The 16873-nt window shown below is 40.8% G+C and overlaps 1 protein-coding gene across 24 annotated transcripts in view; it reads right to left on the bottom strand.

The window, feature by feature from the left end:
• The window catches only part of LTBP1 (latent transforming growth factor beta binding protein 1), a 428310-nt gene that overhangs the window by 42371 nt on the left and 369066 nt on the right, over positions 1 to 16873 (bottom strand). For 11 of the 24 annotated variants that reach the window (XM_065891713.1, XM_065891712.1, XM_065891722.1 and 8 more), the window contains 2 exons: positions 9688 to 9813; positions 6164 to 6307 (listed from right to left, as the gene is read on the bottom strand). The exons of 4 other annotated variants lie outside the window; for them this stretch is intronic. In XM_065891713.1, coding sequence (XP_065747785.1) covers positions 6164 to 6307; positions 9688 to 9813 — 270 coding nt within the window. The remainder of the gene's footprint in view (positions 1 to 6163; positions 6308 to 9687; positions 9814 to 16873) is intronic. 9 more of the 24 variants (XM_065891731.1, XM_065891733.1, XM_065891729.1 and 6 more) reach the window with 2 other exon arrangements.

The raw sequence follows: 16873 nt of genomic DNA on the forward strand, positions 1-16873 counted from the left end.
ACCCGCGTCCCCTGCATCAGCAAGCGGACTCTCAACCACTGTGCCACCAGGGAAACCCCCATGATACCTTTGATAAAATGAATAATTCTTACTCTGCAGAACGAGCTGGGAATGAGATGATGGGATACAGAAGGAACACATTCTCGAATGCGGAGAAGCCTATTACTCAATAGGCTACAGTGTCTGCTGTAGGTCAGGCACGATGCCTAGCAGTGAGCTGGGTGACAGACAATACAAAGAGGAATGAATGACTGAGGATAAAGGGTCCTGTTACCCTGCTGATGGATTTGGACTTCATGCTGGAGGCAGGAATGAGCAGCTGAAAGGGGTTTAAAACCAGATGTATGTTTCAAAAATGTCAATTGGCAGCAATGTGGAACAGGAACTGATGGGAGAGGCAGGGAGAGAAGTCAGAAGGCAAGTGCCACAGTCCAGGGAAGATAGGCTGAAGGACTGGCCCAGGGCAGTGGTAGCAGAGGAGCAGAGAGATTTGAAGGATACTGTTGAGGTAGAGATAGCAGAATGTTATGATGGCTTGGATGGATGGAGAGAAAAAGTAAAGTATGACTTCAGGATCTATAGTATGGCTGTTTGGCAATTAATGAGTGTACACAGGGAGAGTAACAGGTTGGAGAAGGAATGGTAATTAATTTGCTTTTGGATAATTTTAGGCAGAGATGCTTCCAAGACACCCTGGGAGGAAGGTCCAGTAACAGGCAGCTGGAAATAGGAGTGTGGCACTCAAGAGAGAGGTGGAGAGGCATAGACATTCACTTGGTCATCCACACCAAGTAAGTAATACTCCAGGTAAGTTGACTTGGAGAAGAGGATAAAATATCCCAGGAGAAGAATACAGAGTAAAAAGAGGGTTAACCATGCAACTCTCTGGGACGTTATTACTTAAGGAATGGCGAAAGAAAGAGTCAAGGATGAGACAGAAAAAGACCAGAGCAAGAGGTAGGAGGATACAGGGAAGAGTAATGTCCTGAAATCAAGAAAAGGGAAAGGGGGAGGGAAGATGAGAAACTACTGTCACAAGAGGAAAGAGTTTCACCCGGATGAAGGGTCTGAGGGCTCGATCTCAGTGCGTTGAGGATCAACTGGGAGACAGTTCAGTGGAGGTAGGGATGCCCCTTCAAAGAATCTGGAGGTCAGCATGGTCACAGAGATTATCCCTGGATGGTAACACAGCAGGGGATTTTCTTTTTTGATATATTTTTGTATTTGCCAATTTTCTAAGAATATGCATTGTTTCAATAACGAGAACAAAACAAAGAAATAAAGTGAAAAGGAAGCCAACTTTTAGAAGAATGTGCTGTCACGGGATCCTCAGCCTTGAGAAGTAGAATTAAGGGGAAAGACCTTGGAGTCGGGTTCCTGGGCCAGTTCTGCCAGTCGTTAGCAATATGGCCCTACGTATAACATTTAGAACTTCTCTCTGGGCCTCAGCTTCCTCACCTGGAAATAAAGTTGCTGGGCTGGAAAAACACTAGGGTGTTTTCTAGATGTAGAAGTCTAGGACTTAGCTTGCGATGTGAGAATAAGCTCTCAAATATATTAGAGAAAACTGATATTTAAGGAAACCCTATCATGAATTGTGTGAAGAACCATTATTGTATAATACAAATAATCTTTAATTTCTGATCTTGCTTATTTATAGATCTTTAATTTCTGATCGTTTATTTATAGATCTTTAATTTCTGATCTTGTTTATTTGCTTGTCTTAAAGTGAAGAACAATTATTACACAATGCAAATAATCAGCCTGATTTACATGTTTTATAATTTCTGATCTTGTTTACTTTGTTTTCTTAAAGCAAGGCACACCTGCATTAATTATAATATATATTTTTGTGTTCCTTTCATTATACCTTCTGTTTTAAAAATAAAATTCAGTTCTCACCACCACAGAGTCTCCCCTCTGTGCACCAATCAAGACAGAGAACAGCATTTTGTGTGTAAGGCTTGAAGGCTGCAGTTGCCAACACTAAATATTTACTGCTACCCTTAGAGTGCCCAAGGACATAAAATTTTTATTGAGTAATTATCACAGGCACTGAGGAAATAAAAGCATCAGGCTATATTTCATAGCCATACCCTCTTACAGGTGATGAGTGGTCTGATACGGACATTTTTTAGTTATTTCTGTTTCAGGTGCTTTTATGCAACGTATAGCAATGTAAATTAGTGGCCAAAGGACCAGGTAATGAAAACATTAGACCAGACCTAAAAAATTAGGTGGGAGCCAACAAGTATTTTAGAAATAAAAATCCTGGGACATTAAAGTTCAAAAGTACCTTCAAGGTCACCTGGGACAATGTCACGCTGGAAGTAGGAGCCCTTCTGCCAGCCAGTGAGTATCTCACCTGTTCTTGGACACCTCTAAGGAAACACCCACGATTTCGTGAGACAGGTATGTGCTGACTATCTCTAGCTATTGCAAAGTTCTTCTGCGTACTGATCTGAAACGTGCCTTGTTGACGTCCAGCCCCCGTTCTGTCCTCAGTAAGATACCACTTCAGATGATGACGCTACTGCTTCTTGTTGGAATGTCTGCTGTCCTGGGGAAATTTTAAAGCCGAGGAGATATTACAGCCTAGAGAGCAAATTTATCTTTCTTTTCCTAATTACCTTCCAGGAGGGATGAGATCTAAGCTGTTAGTCTATCATGTATATAATGAAATTAATTTGAATCCTATCTTGATAAAAACTTTAACTTCAATTTGGTACAAAATGTTTTGTTCTGTATAACAGCAGATTCTTTGACTGGAGTATGATACAAACTTTTAACTAGCCTCCACTTAACCACCTTGTTAGATGAACTAATGTTCTCCTGTCCTCTGAAAAACATCCTGGCTGATGCCCACAAGCAGGTGGAAGGCTCACAGCCAGCTGGCTGTTCTCAGGTGGGTCAGCATACTTCTGTACTGACGTGTTGAGCGGTATGCCAACGGAGACTCAGCTATGTTCATTCTCAAACACTCTGTGCCAATGTATTGATTATTGTAATTACATAATTAAATAGTATATAAACCAATAAAATATGAATGAGTAGAAGAGTTGTTTCTAGAACAAGTTAAACCTTTAGAAAGACTAAGGTTAAAAAAAGTAAGAAAGAAAAGAAAAGGTTATCAAACTAGGAATGGATAATACAACTGCAGAAAATCGAAAAAAAAAAAGTGAAAACCTAAAGTGACTTTGCACTTATTTACTCAGCAAAGGCCTTTAAATTCTTACTCCCTTTAAAGTGGGCAGTGTAGATAATGCATAATAGATATGGTTTATGCAAGACAAGCCCATACAGAATGCAAACGGATTTCCACCCGAAGACAGACCTTGGCTCTTCTTCGGAGACTGGGGAATAAATGTACATTACGTGCTTTAAGTTAAAACTTAAATATTTAAAAGATGTGTTATCTGTCTTTATGATTTCCAGTTTTAATCACCTTTTCCAAACAAGTGAGCTATGATGAAGTCTGATGAAGTGTCAGGGAGGGAAACTCTTGCTGCAGTTTATAGCCGATCTATCTCTCAGGATAGAGAATTGCTAAAATGAAGATGTTATCATAGACAATCTGAAGACTCCATACAATCAGTTCGCATTTGCCAAGAACCCTACAAATTGAGGTATGGTAGAAGTCAGAATTGCCAGGAACTATACAAGTTAATAAGCTTATCCAGTTACTAAGGCAGATTCTACTGACGTGGACCAATAAAACGACTGAGTGTGTACAATATTTGGCAGAAGCAGAGAACTATGGGGAAAATAAGCAAGAAGCTATTAAAGGATCAGATATAATGTTAAGCGGAAAGAGAAACTAACTATGTATTCACTGGCAGACAAGCTTTATGAAGCTGAGTATTCAAAATGCTGTTCTTTGCAAAAGTAGGAGAGTACTTAGTGAACTCTGACTGGAAGAACTTTCCAGAAAGAGTCAATGAGAGAACAAGGAGATAAAGAGAGCAAAAAGGCAAAGCAGGTGTTAAGGACTTGGTTACAGAAGAACTTAAAAAATAGGAGATGAGGAACAAGGCTTACAAAAAGAGCCACTGTAAAGTTTTAAGAAGTAGTTTACAGTGAGCTAATCCAGTTCATCAAAAATGGTTCAGATCGTCTCACGATCCTATTAAAGCATTATTTTTTTTATTTTTATTTTTTTTTGCGGTACGCGGGCCTCTCACCGCTGTGGCCTCTCCCGCCGTGGAGCACAGGCTCCGGATGCGCAGGCTCAGCGGCCATGGCTCACGGGCCCAGCCGCTCTGCGGCATGTGGGATCTTTCCGGACCGGGGCACGAACCCGCGTCCCCTGCATCGGCAAGCGGACCCCCAACCACTGCACCACCAGGGAAGCCCCTAAAGCATTATTAATCTCTACAAAAGACACGAGCAAACTTTAGGATCCCAGACATGTACCTTAATTGAAGCTGTGTGAACTGAACAAACCACTTCTTGACATTACTAAAACATTCCAGCAAAACTGTATTTATAGTTCAAAAAACCCACCATATCAGAAGAGGTCACAAAAGGAAGAGAAATAGATAACTCTTATGTGTTTGGATTTTAATAATTCATTTTAATACTTCATATAGTACTTAGTTATTAACAAATGGCTTTTATGTATATAATTTTTAAAAAAGGATAAAACTCTGTGAGGTAAAACTAACCTTTGTTTTATAGGCGAGAAAATTGAAACTCATAGATGTTGAATGATATGCCCAAGCTTACATAGCCGGAAAATAGCAGACCAGAACCCTGGTCATTCCAGTTTAAAGTATTACAAAAAGTTTGGAAAATAAAGGAAAAAACTAAAATTTCTATTAATTCTAATAATTATCTTTTTACATTGTCTTTCCTTCCCTCCCTCCACAGACTGTGATCACTGGAGTATCTTTTTTTTCACCTGACATTGTACAACATGCATCTATCATGACTACCTAACCTTCATATAGATGACTTAATGACTATACAATATTATATGTGAATTATTCCAGTCAAAATAATACTACGGGGAAGGTGCTACTCTATAGACCCAAAGACAAATAAGAGAAAGGCAGTTACTTCACCAGTCCTGTCACTGACCAGCCAGGTGTTTGATTTTTGGTTTGTTTTTTACCATTACAAGTAGAGCTAAAATGAAAAGTCCTTTCTTTATGGCTCGTGCGTTGCAGGGGTGGTCACTGAAGGAAGAGCAACCCTTCCCTCCAGAAACACTCTTTCCCGTCACAGTGTTTTTGAATTACTGTCTGTACATTTAATTCTGCACCATCACCTTTCTATATTTAATCATTGAGAAGAAAATGTGTGTGGATGAAAATATTGTTATATTTTATTCCCTACTGCTTGCAAAGATAATTATCTCACACAGAACAAGTGTACCCTATTGAGGAAGAGCGAAAGCTTTCTTAGAAGCATAGATTTCTTAGAAGCATAGATAAAATCAACTGGGATTGAGCAAGATAGTAACACAGTCTATGTTTCATTTTATTTGGGTCTCAAAGGACCATTTAGTCTCCTGCTTCCCTCAAAATACAACCATGCTTTAGCCACATGGCATAAACTAAAACGGTGATCTGGAAGTTGATGATGTATCTGGAAAAGCATCAGCTCTCCATTTCAATATGTGCCATGATGACACAGCCTCCATCAAATTTTAAACAAACACAATCATAGCCACTCTCTCGGCCAAATTCTGGGGGAAAAAAAGCAAAAAACACCTAAGAATTCCAAGTGGAAGGAAGTCTTTGTAGGTCCTGAGGGGCCTTTAAGTTGCTTTCAATTTAGAGAAGAGTCAAAATACGTTTCTCCAAGGGCCAAGAAAGAAGAATTATGCAACGTAATGAGATGTTGCCATATTAAAGCCGGGGCTGACGGTTCTGAGTTTTAGGCAATTCCCAGCCAATGTGCTCATCATTTTGGATCCTTCACCCTCCCCATGGCGTCTCCGGGTTGGAAAGCACATTAGAGGCCATGTAGCTCCAACAGTCATCACCCACATCCTAATTCCACTGATAAGGCAGGCTCGGAAAGAGCATGGAAGCTTCCAGAAACAGCACGGCGCCAAAATATTTGGTTATTTCTTCCTCACTCCCAGAGTGTTTGGCCCAAACCTGTGTAGGTACAGGTCCCTGAGAGAAGCCCTCCGTCCCGACACAGTGTCACTTACCTGCCGAGGCCCGGGAGCGGCACTGCCCAGTCATCGGGCTGTACTCCTGGTTTTCATCAACGCACACACACAGGAAGGACCCTTCTACATTTTCACAGAAGGCTTCACCACACACGCCACTGAGCAGCTCACATTCGTTCACATCTGGAAAAGGGAGCACAGATCAAGTCAGACGTGTTCCTCACTCCTGACAGCTCTTTGTTTTACCAGCTGTGCCAAGACTAGTGGTGTCTGCTGGAAACAAGGTGACCCCCTGGGAGCAATCAAACCCTTCAGCTATTTGGGGGGAGGGGCTCCCAGAGGCAGGGCTGAAAGCTTTGGTTTGTGTGAAAGGACCATGAAAACACAAAGCAAAGTTTCCAAACTCCGATCCTGGCTTTAAGGAACAACTCGGAATTGTACTGCAAGCATCGTAGGTACACTTTGTTTAATTTTCTCTTCCCTGACTTTTTGACATAATGAGGTCTTAAATAATATGACACTTCTCTCTCAGTTCTTAATTCAAGGAAAATTAGCAGCAGTGGCACGTCAGAAACTGCAGAATTCTTTAAGTGCATTTTTAGAAATTGTTTTAAATCTACTCAAATGTCTAAAACTATAGTTTCCTAGCAGCCAAAATGTCCATAACTTAACAACCAGAATTCAGGTTGTGTATCCCTTTGAGAACTGAAGGAACAACCCCTGTAAGTAGTTACTGGGCTATATTAATCATTCATGGGAAACAAACTGGTCCAGTAACTCCTCAGTGATTTCACGATGCCTTTAAAAATTCTGTTTGGTGTTCCACAGTGTCATTTCTATTTTGCCAGATATTTTTCTTTTGTACTTAAATATACTTAATTAAAACACTAAAAACTCACAGATAAGTCCATTTTATTTAAGTACATAGCCATAAAGAAAGGCTAAGTTTATGTTTGCCCTTGCCCAATACTACTTTTTACCCATTCTCCTCGGAAGAAATTTTATTAATGAGTGTCCAGTTAAACAAAGCACCTGACTTGGCATCTGAAATGCTCATGTATTTTATGCATTAAATGTGATTAAACATCTACAAACATCAGTTTTCATGAGCACACTCTGAGATGGTTTATACAAAGTTAAAAATTTGAGCAATTATCCAAATCATTCAGGAAAAAAAATACTATTTTCACCTGCTATTCCCAGTTAATTGGACAAAAAGTTTATGTCTCTTGACTTATTTGGATAATTACCTCGGTTTTCCATTTCACTTTGTATATAAACAGATATAAATCCAATGAGCTGAGTTTTGCTTATGAAAAGATATTATGACAAAGTAAAGCAGACAGTTTGTATATTTAATCAACCTGGACAGTCATAACTTAGACCAGAAAAATTGACTTTAGAAATTTGCCAGTTTGCATTTATCAATTTTAGGTAACTGTCAAATGGAATTTTCTACTTTCTAACTTGTAATATTTCCAAGGCCATTGAAGTCTCTCCTACCAGACTGTACATTCAATCAAAAAATATTTTCTAGTTTATTTCTATGGGTCAGACTGGGGAGACAATGATGATGAGTCAGGCAGGCCCAACTCCTGCCTGCAGGGAGCTTACTGTCCAGTCAGGGAAATTAATCATATACTCATACAGGCCAGGAGAAGTGCTGGGAATGAAAAGTACAGAGCACGATGACAGCATGCAACAGTGGACCTTAAGTGCAGGGGTGGGTTAGGGAAGTGATATAGGAGCCAAGCTCTACCTGAAGGATGCGTAGATAAGAAGGCTGGGCAGCCAGGGTCCAAAGCAGAGGGAAAAGTGTGGCCAAAGGCTACAACCCCAGAGGGCTGATTCATCTCTTAAACTCTATAGAACACCCAGAGTGGTGAGGTACATATAAGAGGTGTTCAGTTCATACTTTTCAAAGAGAGAAGAAACAGACAAATATAACGATATTTGTTGGGTTCATTAACATAACAAATATTCCTTCTATAAGGGTGGTATTTTATGGGTCAAAATGAAGCATCAACATGGGTTCGGTGTGCTCCTCTGACTGGTTAGAAATGAACATTAACCAGAGGCCCAGGAGCTATGTGGAGTCAGTGGTTTGACATCTGATACCCCATTAGGTAACAGTTAACATTTACTGAGCACCTACAACAGGCCCAACATTAGGCCCAGCAAGGAGAGAGAGACACACAAAATTCTCAATCACACGGAGCTTATTGCCTTGGAAAAGGCAGCTGCAGGCAGTACATACATGATTAAATTCTTGCAAAAAAGGTTGTAAGTACTATAATAGAATTTGTTCAAGGTTTTCCAGAAGCAGGAGAAGGGATCACAGCTCAGCTGGAGGGAGAAGTGGAGCAGGGATGGTATCTGGGAGGAGATGACCTCTAACTTCCAGCTTTAGGAACGCATGGGATGGATCTAGGCTCAGGGAAGGGGAGGCCAGGAGGATATTCCCAGCAGAAGGAGCAAACAACAGCCTAATAACTTCCCAGTTACGTGAACAACCATAAGCAGTTTTATGCTGCAGGAACGTAAATGGGGAGGAAGCAGGTGGTGAGGCTGAGAAGGTTAAGTGGGGGGCCAGACCACATAACCTATTAAGTCAAAATATTTAGTGAATAGCAGATGGTTTTTACCACTTGTTTTTTAGTGCAAAGGAGACTACAGCAGGAATTGGAACAAGTGTTAACGACAGTGTTAGCTTAAAGGCGGTTACTATTCAAGTGCTTTTATTGTTCAATTTCTAGATTTTGTGTTTCCAGTTTAATCTGGATGGGAAATGAACTGGTGCTTTAATTGCAAATTGCCAAACTAAAAAGTTAACTGACTCCTCGTCAAGTGTCATCTGCCATGTAACGACCAGAGGTTTCCTCCTTAATTAAGAATAAAGAAAAAGCCTTGTTATCGGTAAAGTTATGAAAAGAATACCCTCCTTCCCATTTAACTGCTCTAATTGCAAACGTTTCATAATGAATTTCACTTAAGGAAATCATGGCTGATCAGAACATGAACTATAAAGTATCTTCTTTTATGTGAGCATGTGCTGGACCATATTCTAGGACATCTGACGATATTCAAGATTCCTTCCAGCTCCGATGATCCCAGAAGAGATTGAAGAAATATGCTTGCACAACCCAAAGCATCATTTTACGGGTGTCATTCCTGGAAACAGAAACTCTTGCCAACACTTTTCCTTAAATGCACTTGCCTAAGGGAGGTGCATTTTGAAGACAGACAAGCTCCACCACACACCAGACTCTATTTCCTGTGCAGGAGGGACTGAAGCGTTCCGCATACCCAGCTAAGAGTTTAAACAGATGCTCTTTTTAATATACATTTAAACCCAAAGTTATGCTTCTCTATTTCTGAATGTCCCTAACCATTTCAGAAGCCACAGGATCTTTTTGCACATCTCCAAACCGTACGACAAGATCAAATTATGATGCAATTCTGCCCAATTATCTTGCTTCCATCTCTCCTGTGGTTGATGACTTTGATTTCTTTTCGATAGAGAGATATGAAACATGTCGGGAGAAAAAAGTCTAAAAACTCACCCACACACCCTTGCCCATCCTGTGGGGCCTGAAAGCCCTGATAACAGAGGCAGCGGAAGGAGCCAGCTGTATTGTCACAAAACCCGTGACTGTCACAGACAGTGTTGTTTACACATTCATCAATATCTGCAAAAAAGACATTGACCATGAGACACAAAACATAGACAGACAAACACCAGCTATTAATGGACAGAGGTGCTCAACACACCCCGATTAGTATGAGACGATCATGTTTATACAGAATGAGCTTCTAAAACATTTTACATATACATAAAATGTTTTGATGAACATATCTCATTAGACAAAATATTGGGTTCTATGAGAAAGAAAACATTTACTTTTCCTCAGGAAATGTTTTCAAACTGAAATGACTGCTGCAGTTGCCACGGTCAGTGTTTTCTAAATGTTTTCAACCCTTTATTTCCAAGGAGAGGAGATCCCTACAGCGGAAATATGTGAAAGTATTGTCACCTTTTGCGATTGCTGTAAATGCTAATAGTTCTATCTGGCGAATTGGGAGCTGAAAGCATTGGCCTGCCTGGGCAAAGGTTTATTCAACCCTAGAGATAAGCTTGGTCAAGTCTAAACAGCATTCCCATGAAGGGGGCTGGGAATGGGGGGTGGGATTAGGGGGAGAGGGGAAGGGGCAGAGGGAGAATTTGATCTGATAAGTTCAGCGGTGTAGCCAGCCAGTCCCAGTTATTCTAGAAAAAAGACTTTATTCACAAGAAACACTTTCCTGTCACCAAGTTATAGCCACTCAGGTCCTAAATGTCAGTGCTGCTCCAACTGATTAGCCAGTGGCCAACTTGTGAATTCACTTTGTTCTCTATAAACTTGATGATAGTAGTCCTGTGCTTTCTATCCCCTGTTAAAAAAGATGTTCTCATAAAAGTGATGTCTCGGGCTTCCCTGGTGGCGCAGTGGTTGAGAGTCCGCTGCCGATGCAGGGGACATGGGTTCGTGCCCCCGTCCGGGAAGATCCCACATGCCGCGGAGCGGCTGGGCCCGTGCGCCACGGCCGCTGAGCCTGCCCATCCGGAGCCTGTGCTCCGCAATGGGAGAGGCCACAACGGTGAGAGGCCCGCGTACCGAAAAAAAAAAAAGTGATGCCTCAGTGGTGAAGTTACAAGTGGACTTTTCAATACAGTTCTTCCTTACCCTCACAGCTACTCACTTTCCTCTCCACTCTCCCACCCCCATCACTCCCGTTCTCCTTGTTTATGGCCACACTGCACGTTCCACCCTCCAGGCTCCCTGTCCTCTCTGCCTCTGGACTACACAGGCCCCAAACACAAGTTTTTGGAGAAACAACCAAGAGAAAACGCAATTACGGCATCCAAATACATGTGAAGAAGATTTCACGTTTATGTTCAAATAAAGAAATAACAAACGATAAAGAAAATGACAAGTTAAATTGCACTCGACAGAATTTAGTTGGGTGGAGTTCATACTAATAAAGTTGAGTTTTCTCTTTCTAAAATTTTAAACACCAAGTCAAAAATTTTTCAAGAAGATAAAGAAGATGCATGCAATGATATTCAGCAGCTCTCTCACTTCTCTTCCTAATTGTCCAACACTATCAAGCATAACTTCAGAGACTGTCTCACTTCTGAATTGTAAAATATGAGTGACTACAAACTTTTCTTAATTTTCTCAACTCAAAACTGTGTCCGGGGCCCCTTCTCCATCCCTACCAGTCTCTTCTTCCTATAGTCCCACCTGCTCATCTTTCTTCTGCATCTTCGATCATTCCTCCCTGGCTCCTTCCCTCACTGCCTTCAAACATGTTAAAATCTCTTGGAAAAGCTTTCATTTTACCATGATGTCACCAACCTTGTTTTTCCATTCCTTCTATCATTGCAAAACATATCAAAAGAACTATCTACGTGCATTGCTTTTATCTCCTAATATACTTAACAGTAAAAAGGAAACAGTAAAAATACTAATAACATTAATAATATTAGTACATTTCTAGAATTACTATAATTTACAAAATAACATGTATAAAGTGCTTAGAACATTGCCTGGTATGTAAGGTAGGACGTGTACATGTTACCTACTATTATAACTATCATAATTATTACTCGTCCTCTTACTCCTCCCTTAATGACCTACAATCTGTCTTTCTAACTCTTTATCCCACGAAACCCTTTTGAGAAAAAACACCAATGGCCAACCTATCGTTAAGTTCAATGACCATTTCCCAGTCAATCATCATCACCCTAGACCTCCATGTCTGGTCAACATCTTCTCCTTGAACTCCCTTTTCACGACCCCAGGCAGAGTATTATTCTCGTTCTATCTTTAAACACTCTGGCTCACTCTCATCCTTTTCCAGCCTGAAGGTGGTGTCTGCCAGGGCTCAGCCCTCCCTGGGATCTGCTTCATCCTCAGCACTCCCTTCTTCTCTGTTCTCCACCCTTTCCACACTCTCCAGACTCCACAGGGCACAAATCCCCAGAACTTTGTCTCCAGTCAGGATCCTTCTTATTCTTGATCATTTCATCTTCTATCATCATCTCAAACTTACCAAGCCTAAAACCACATTCACTGTCTTCCTACTAAACCCGACTTGCTGACCTTCGTGAGCAATCCCTCTCACCTCTATCCTTCCTTTTTTGCCTCTTCATCTTACCTCAACTTCAATGGAAAAAGTCAATGAAATTATTTCACATCTTAAATAAATGAATCTCCCTTGCAGCATCCAACACAAAGACACTCAATAAATCTGCCCTGATGGATTTTCAATGTCAGCATCAGGCTGGGATCACAATTGATTTACTAATCACAACCATGAGAAGGGTAACTGCACTGTGTCATCAAGTCACTTCACACAGGCCACTGCTAATTTTAGACTTCCTGAAATGGGCACTTGTCGAAGAGATTACGTTATTCACTGAACCACGGGATTTAAGGGCTGGAAAGAAACTCAGAAGTGCTTTAATTACCACTTACGTACTGACGGTCTCCCAGTCTCTCTCAAGGGCTGGCCCTCTGTCCTTTAGAACCATTTATCTAATATCTATTGGACATGTTCATAGTAAGTGAACTTACTCACCACTTCTCCTGTATTCCCTTCTCCCGAGAACCCAACGCGTCACCCCAGCCATGAACCTTAGTGTCAATCCTTCCCTCTCTCCTTCTCCTCATGCCTCCCCAATCATACCCTCTTATCTTTCCTGATATCCCTCATACTCCTATTTGGTTTATCTCTGGTCTTGTCTGCCTCCCTCTAATCCATTCTCCACCAAACTGCAAACCTGCCAGGGACATTCCGTAGCTCTGAATATTCCACCTCTTCACGGCTAGAGAATACCAACCACTCTCCTTGGCAGAGCCCAGAGCCCCGAGCCCCCTTCATCGTCTGGCGTCTGGCTACATGTCTGGCCATGGTTCTTAGCTAACCTCCTTCCTAATTTATGCTCCAGTCCTATGAGGATATGCAGTAGAGTTCTTTGAAAACCCTGGAGTCTTTAATTTCTCACTGATTTTGTGCACATCTCTTCCTCCACTAGAAATTCTCCCCTCTGTCCGCTTTGCTCAGAAACTCTCCCTGGCCCTTGGTCAGCCCAAGAGACACCTCCTGTGTGGTCCCTCCTGTGTGGCAGATTTCAGGGACCCTTCTTTGTACTCCCAGAGTGTTTGGGGACATTACCGTGCTTATCAGGGCTACTTTTGGGGTTGGGGAACCTTCAACTAAACCTCACCAGCAACTTATTCCCTACGAAATGGGACAGTGGACAGCAAAGGAGGAGGAAGGGAAAGCAGTGCCTGGAAACCTGGTGGCTTTTCAGTCCAGATTCTGGAAGTAAAAGCTCTTGCTTTCCTTTTTATGAACTCTGTGCACTTACAGATGACGATTTCTTGTTAATGACTGCCAGCTCAGGGACTGAATAACTGACCTTAAGGTGAACAAATCCTGAGCCGGTTATGAATTACTGGGTGTCTTGCAGTCTCAGACTTACTGTAATAGTGATTAACAGAGAAAGTTTAGATGAGCAATATTTTGGATTTCAACGAATAGGAAAAATAGACTAGCTCTTCAACAACTAATATTTTATGAAAACGATATATTCTAACTTTCAGCAGGTTCATGTTTCAACAATGAGGTGAAGTAATAGCTTAATTAGAGGGTGTTTGTTTCACTTCTCTAATGACATATTTAAAAAAAAATATCATTTCATTAGAATTTTTTTTGATGACATGAACTCTCAGAGATTTTTTTCCATTGTTAGTCCTGTCTATAAATAGATTTATAAGAACTGCTACAACTAATATTAACTCTAAGAATAAAGCTAAATGTTAAGAGAATTTATTATTATGCTAGAATAAAAGCCTGATCAAGATGCAAACTTCATTAAATGGATGAGTAAAAGCTATCCCATTTTTGCTGAAGTTGAATTTTGAATATGAAACTAAATTTTGAATGATTCATATATCACAGATTTTCTTTTTGCTTAATTAAGGATGACTCTGTTAAATTACTAAAAGGATTTTGCTTGGGCATCTGTAAAAGCCATGCATGATATTATCTATCACCAGTCATACTGTCCACCAGGTAAGTGATACAGGAGTAACCGTCCAGAGATCTCTCAGCTGACAACCCAGATGAATTTGATACACTACTGTAAAAATTGATTTCTCATGCAAGTTTTTGTTAGTTATATTTTACTAAGCAAGGCAGATATAAATATTACCATTTCAATGGAAATGAATTCAAGAAAAAATTACACAGACCAAGGAAAGCAGATCACTGATGTGAATTTTCCAATAACAAGATAACCTAAATGTCAGAAAGAGAAGTAGAGCATAGTCCTGGATGAACGGAACTGCCAGGGGCTCATTTTTAAAGGAGCAATGTTGTCAATGACCAACAGGCCCACACTTTGAGGGTCTTAACCACTGTCCTACTTGGTAGATCAACTTTCCTTGTCCGTATGCTTTTTACTTAGTCCATTTTCTCAATGGACCAAAAGTTTTTCAAAACCTACTGACTGTTATTAGGGATTCTACATATAACAGCAGAACTCCAACCTTGTACCATGTCCTTCGATTCTCACTTAGGTAAAGTGAACTACGAAATAACATGAACGTATGGAGAGGAAACATGATTTTCTAAAAGGAGCTGGGGTCAAGTAAACTTTATTTACTAACTAAGAAATTACAACTGTGTTCAAAGACCTCAAACAATGAAATTCATAAAAAAAACTCAATGATTCCATTAGATGTTCTGTGTTATATGCAGAAAAGTCCATGTGCATGGGGAAAAGGAGTATTTGGGTATATTTTGTCAAATAAATGATGTGGTTTTCTTCTTTTCAGATATGCTCTTCAGTTTTTTGTTTTGTTTTGAATTAACAAGAGTCTTTCTCACTTTCTTAACATCTCCTACCTTTGTTTTCTTGCTTTTCCTTTTCCTTATTCTGAGCAAGACATATCCATCTATTCAAGGAAGGAGCTCTCTGACGAGCCTTCCTTCTGCTGCCAGGGCTCTCTAGAGAGGTGCATGATGGGAACGGGGTGTCATTTTTGATAAGGGATGACTCATAGGAAAATCCCCACAGCTCTTGGATGGTTGGTAAGAAAAAGCCTTCCTGTCATCAAAGCATTTTTATTATTTTTTTTAAAAAGATTTTTTGGATGCGGACCATTTTTAAAGTCTTTATTGAATTTGTTACAATATTGCTTCTGTTTTATGTTTTGGTTTTTTGGCTGTGAGGCATGTGGGATCTTAGTTCCCCAACCAGGGATTGAACCTGCACCCCCTGCATTGGAAGGCAAAGTCTTAACCACTGGACCACCAGGGAAGTCCCCATCAAAGCATTTTTAGATGAATGATAAGGTTTATCTTAATTCAAAGGGACTTTGAAGTTTATCCAGTTCAATCTCTTCATTTTAAGAACCAGAAGACTGAGGCCTAGAGAGGGGAAGTAACTTGCCTCAAGGTTACGCAGTCAACCAGTGGTACAACTGGCAAAGGAGCAGAGCTTAGTGAAGGAACAATCTTCAGAATCTAAGTTTGTGGCTGTATCCACCACATCTTCTTGCCTCCCACCATGGTTATAAAACTGAGAGGATGAGCAGAACTAACCCAATTGTGAGCCCATCAAGTACACTGGAGTGTGTCCACTATGAAGGTGCAAGTCAGAACACATACTCCTAGACTTACCACTTACTGACATACAGTTTAATCAAGTAACCTCCTCTTGTCCTTCAACAAGGCCTTGACATCAAGTATCATCATACCTGAAATCTAAAGATCTGAGGTTTTGTAGGTCCTGAAGACGCTATTTTTCTAGAAGACCCTTGCAAAGAAAGACCCATCAAGCACCAGGGATGTGTAACCCACAGAATGTCCCAGGACCATGTCCAGCATTGGTGCTCTTTGGATCTCTCCATGAGAAGGAATGACCCACTGTTTCAGCCCAAGGCTTCCTGCCCAATTGGAATTGTTTAAATGTTTGGCACTAGACTCTTAGGAGAATAGAGCCAAAGAAAGGGGGCTTACACTGGAAGGGATGTAGGGTTCCTGCTTCAGGAGAAATGCAGCCCTCAGACTCTTTACTGAATGGAACAGAAGCAGACCAGGAGACGGTAAATCCCAGCCAAGAAGTGGGACTGAACAATGTTAAACCGGCTGAATATCTGCCCAAAGGAATTTTTAAATGGCATGGCTATGGGCCCAAAAGAGATTAAGGTCTCTCTCACAGCATAGGAGAGAAGCCAGGATTAAACGGAAGATGAGCGCAGGCCTAAAGAAAAAAAATAAAGTTTAGCCAATAGGAAATTAAAAACTGGATTTGGAGACAGTCCAGACAACACAATAGGATATGGAAAGAGCCTTTTAAAAAAGGTCCACTGAGGTCTGGCAACGTCAACAAGGCTGAAGAATATGGGCCTTGTTATGGAAAATAACTTTGTTCTGGGAAATGGGGATGAGCCAGAAAACAGCAGAAGACGACATCCTTGTGCAGAGTTTGACTTCCATGCTGTTGCCTGACAGAGAAGTTGGGGAGAAAACCTGTGGACCTTGATGGTCACAAGTATGTTTTGAAAGCCAGTGGCCTAAGATCAGCAACGAGAAATGACAGATGTATAGCAAGTTATTTCAAATCCAACTTTCTAGCCCCAAATTCTGGAAAACAAGGCTGGCCAATGAGAGATCAATTTTTTTTTTTTCCAG

This window comes from Phocoena phocoena, chromosome 14 (assembly GCF_963924675.1).
Source record: "Phocoena phocoena chromosome 14, mPhoPho1.1, whole genome shotgun sequence".
NCBI classification, from domain to species: Eukaryota; Metazoa; Chordata; class Mammalia; order Artiodactyla; family Phocoenidae; genus Phocoena; species Phocoena phocoena.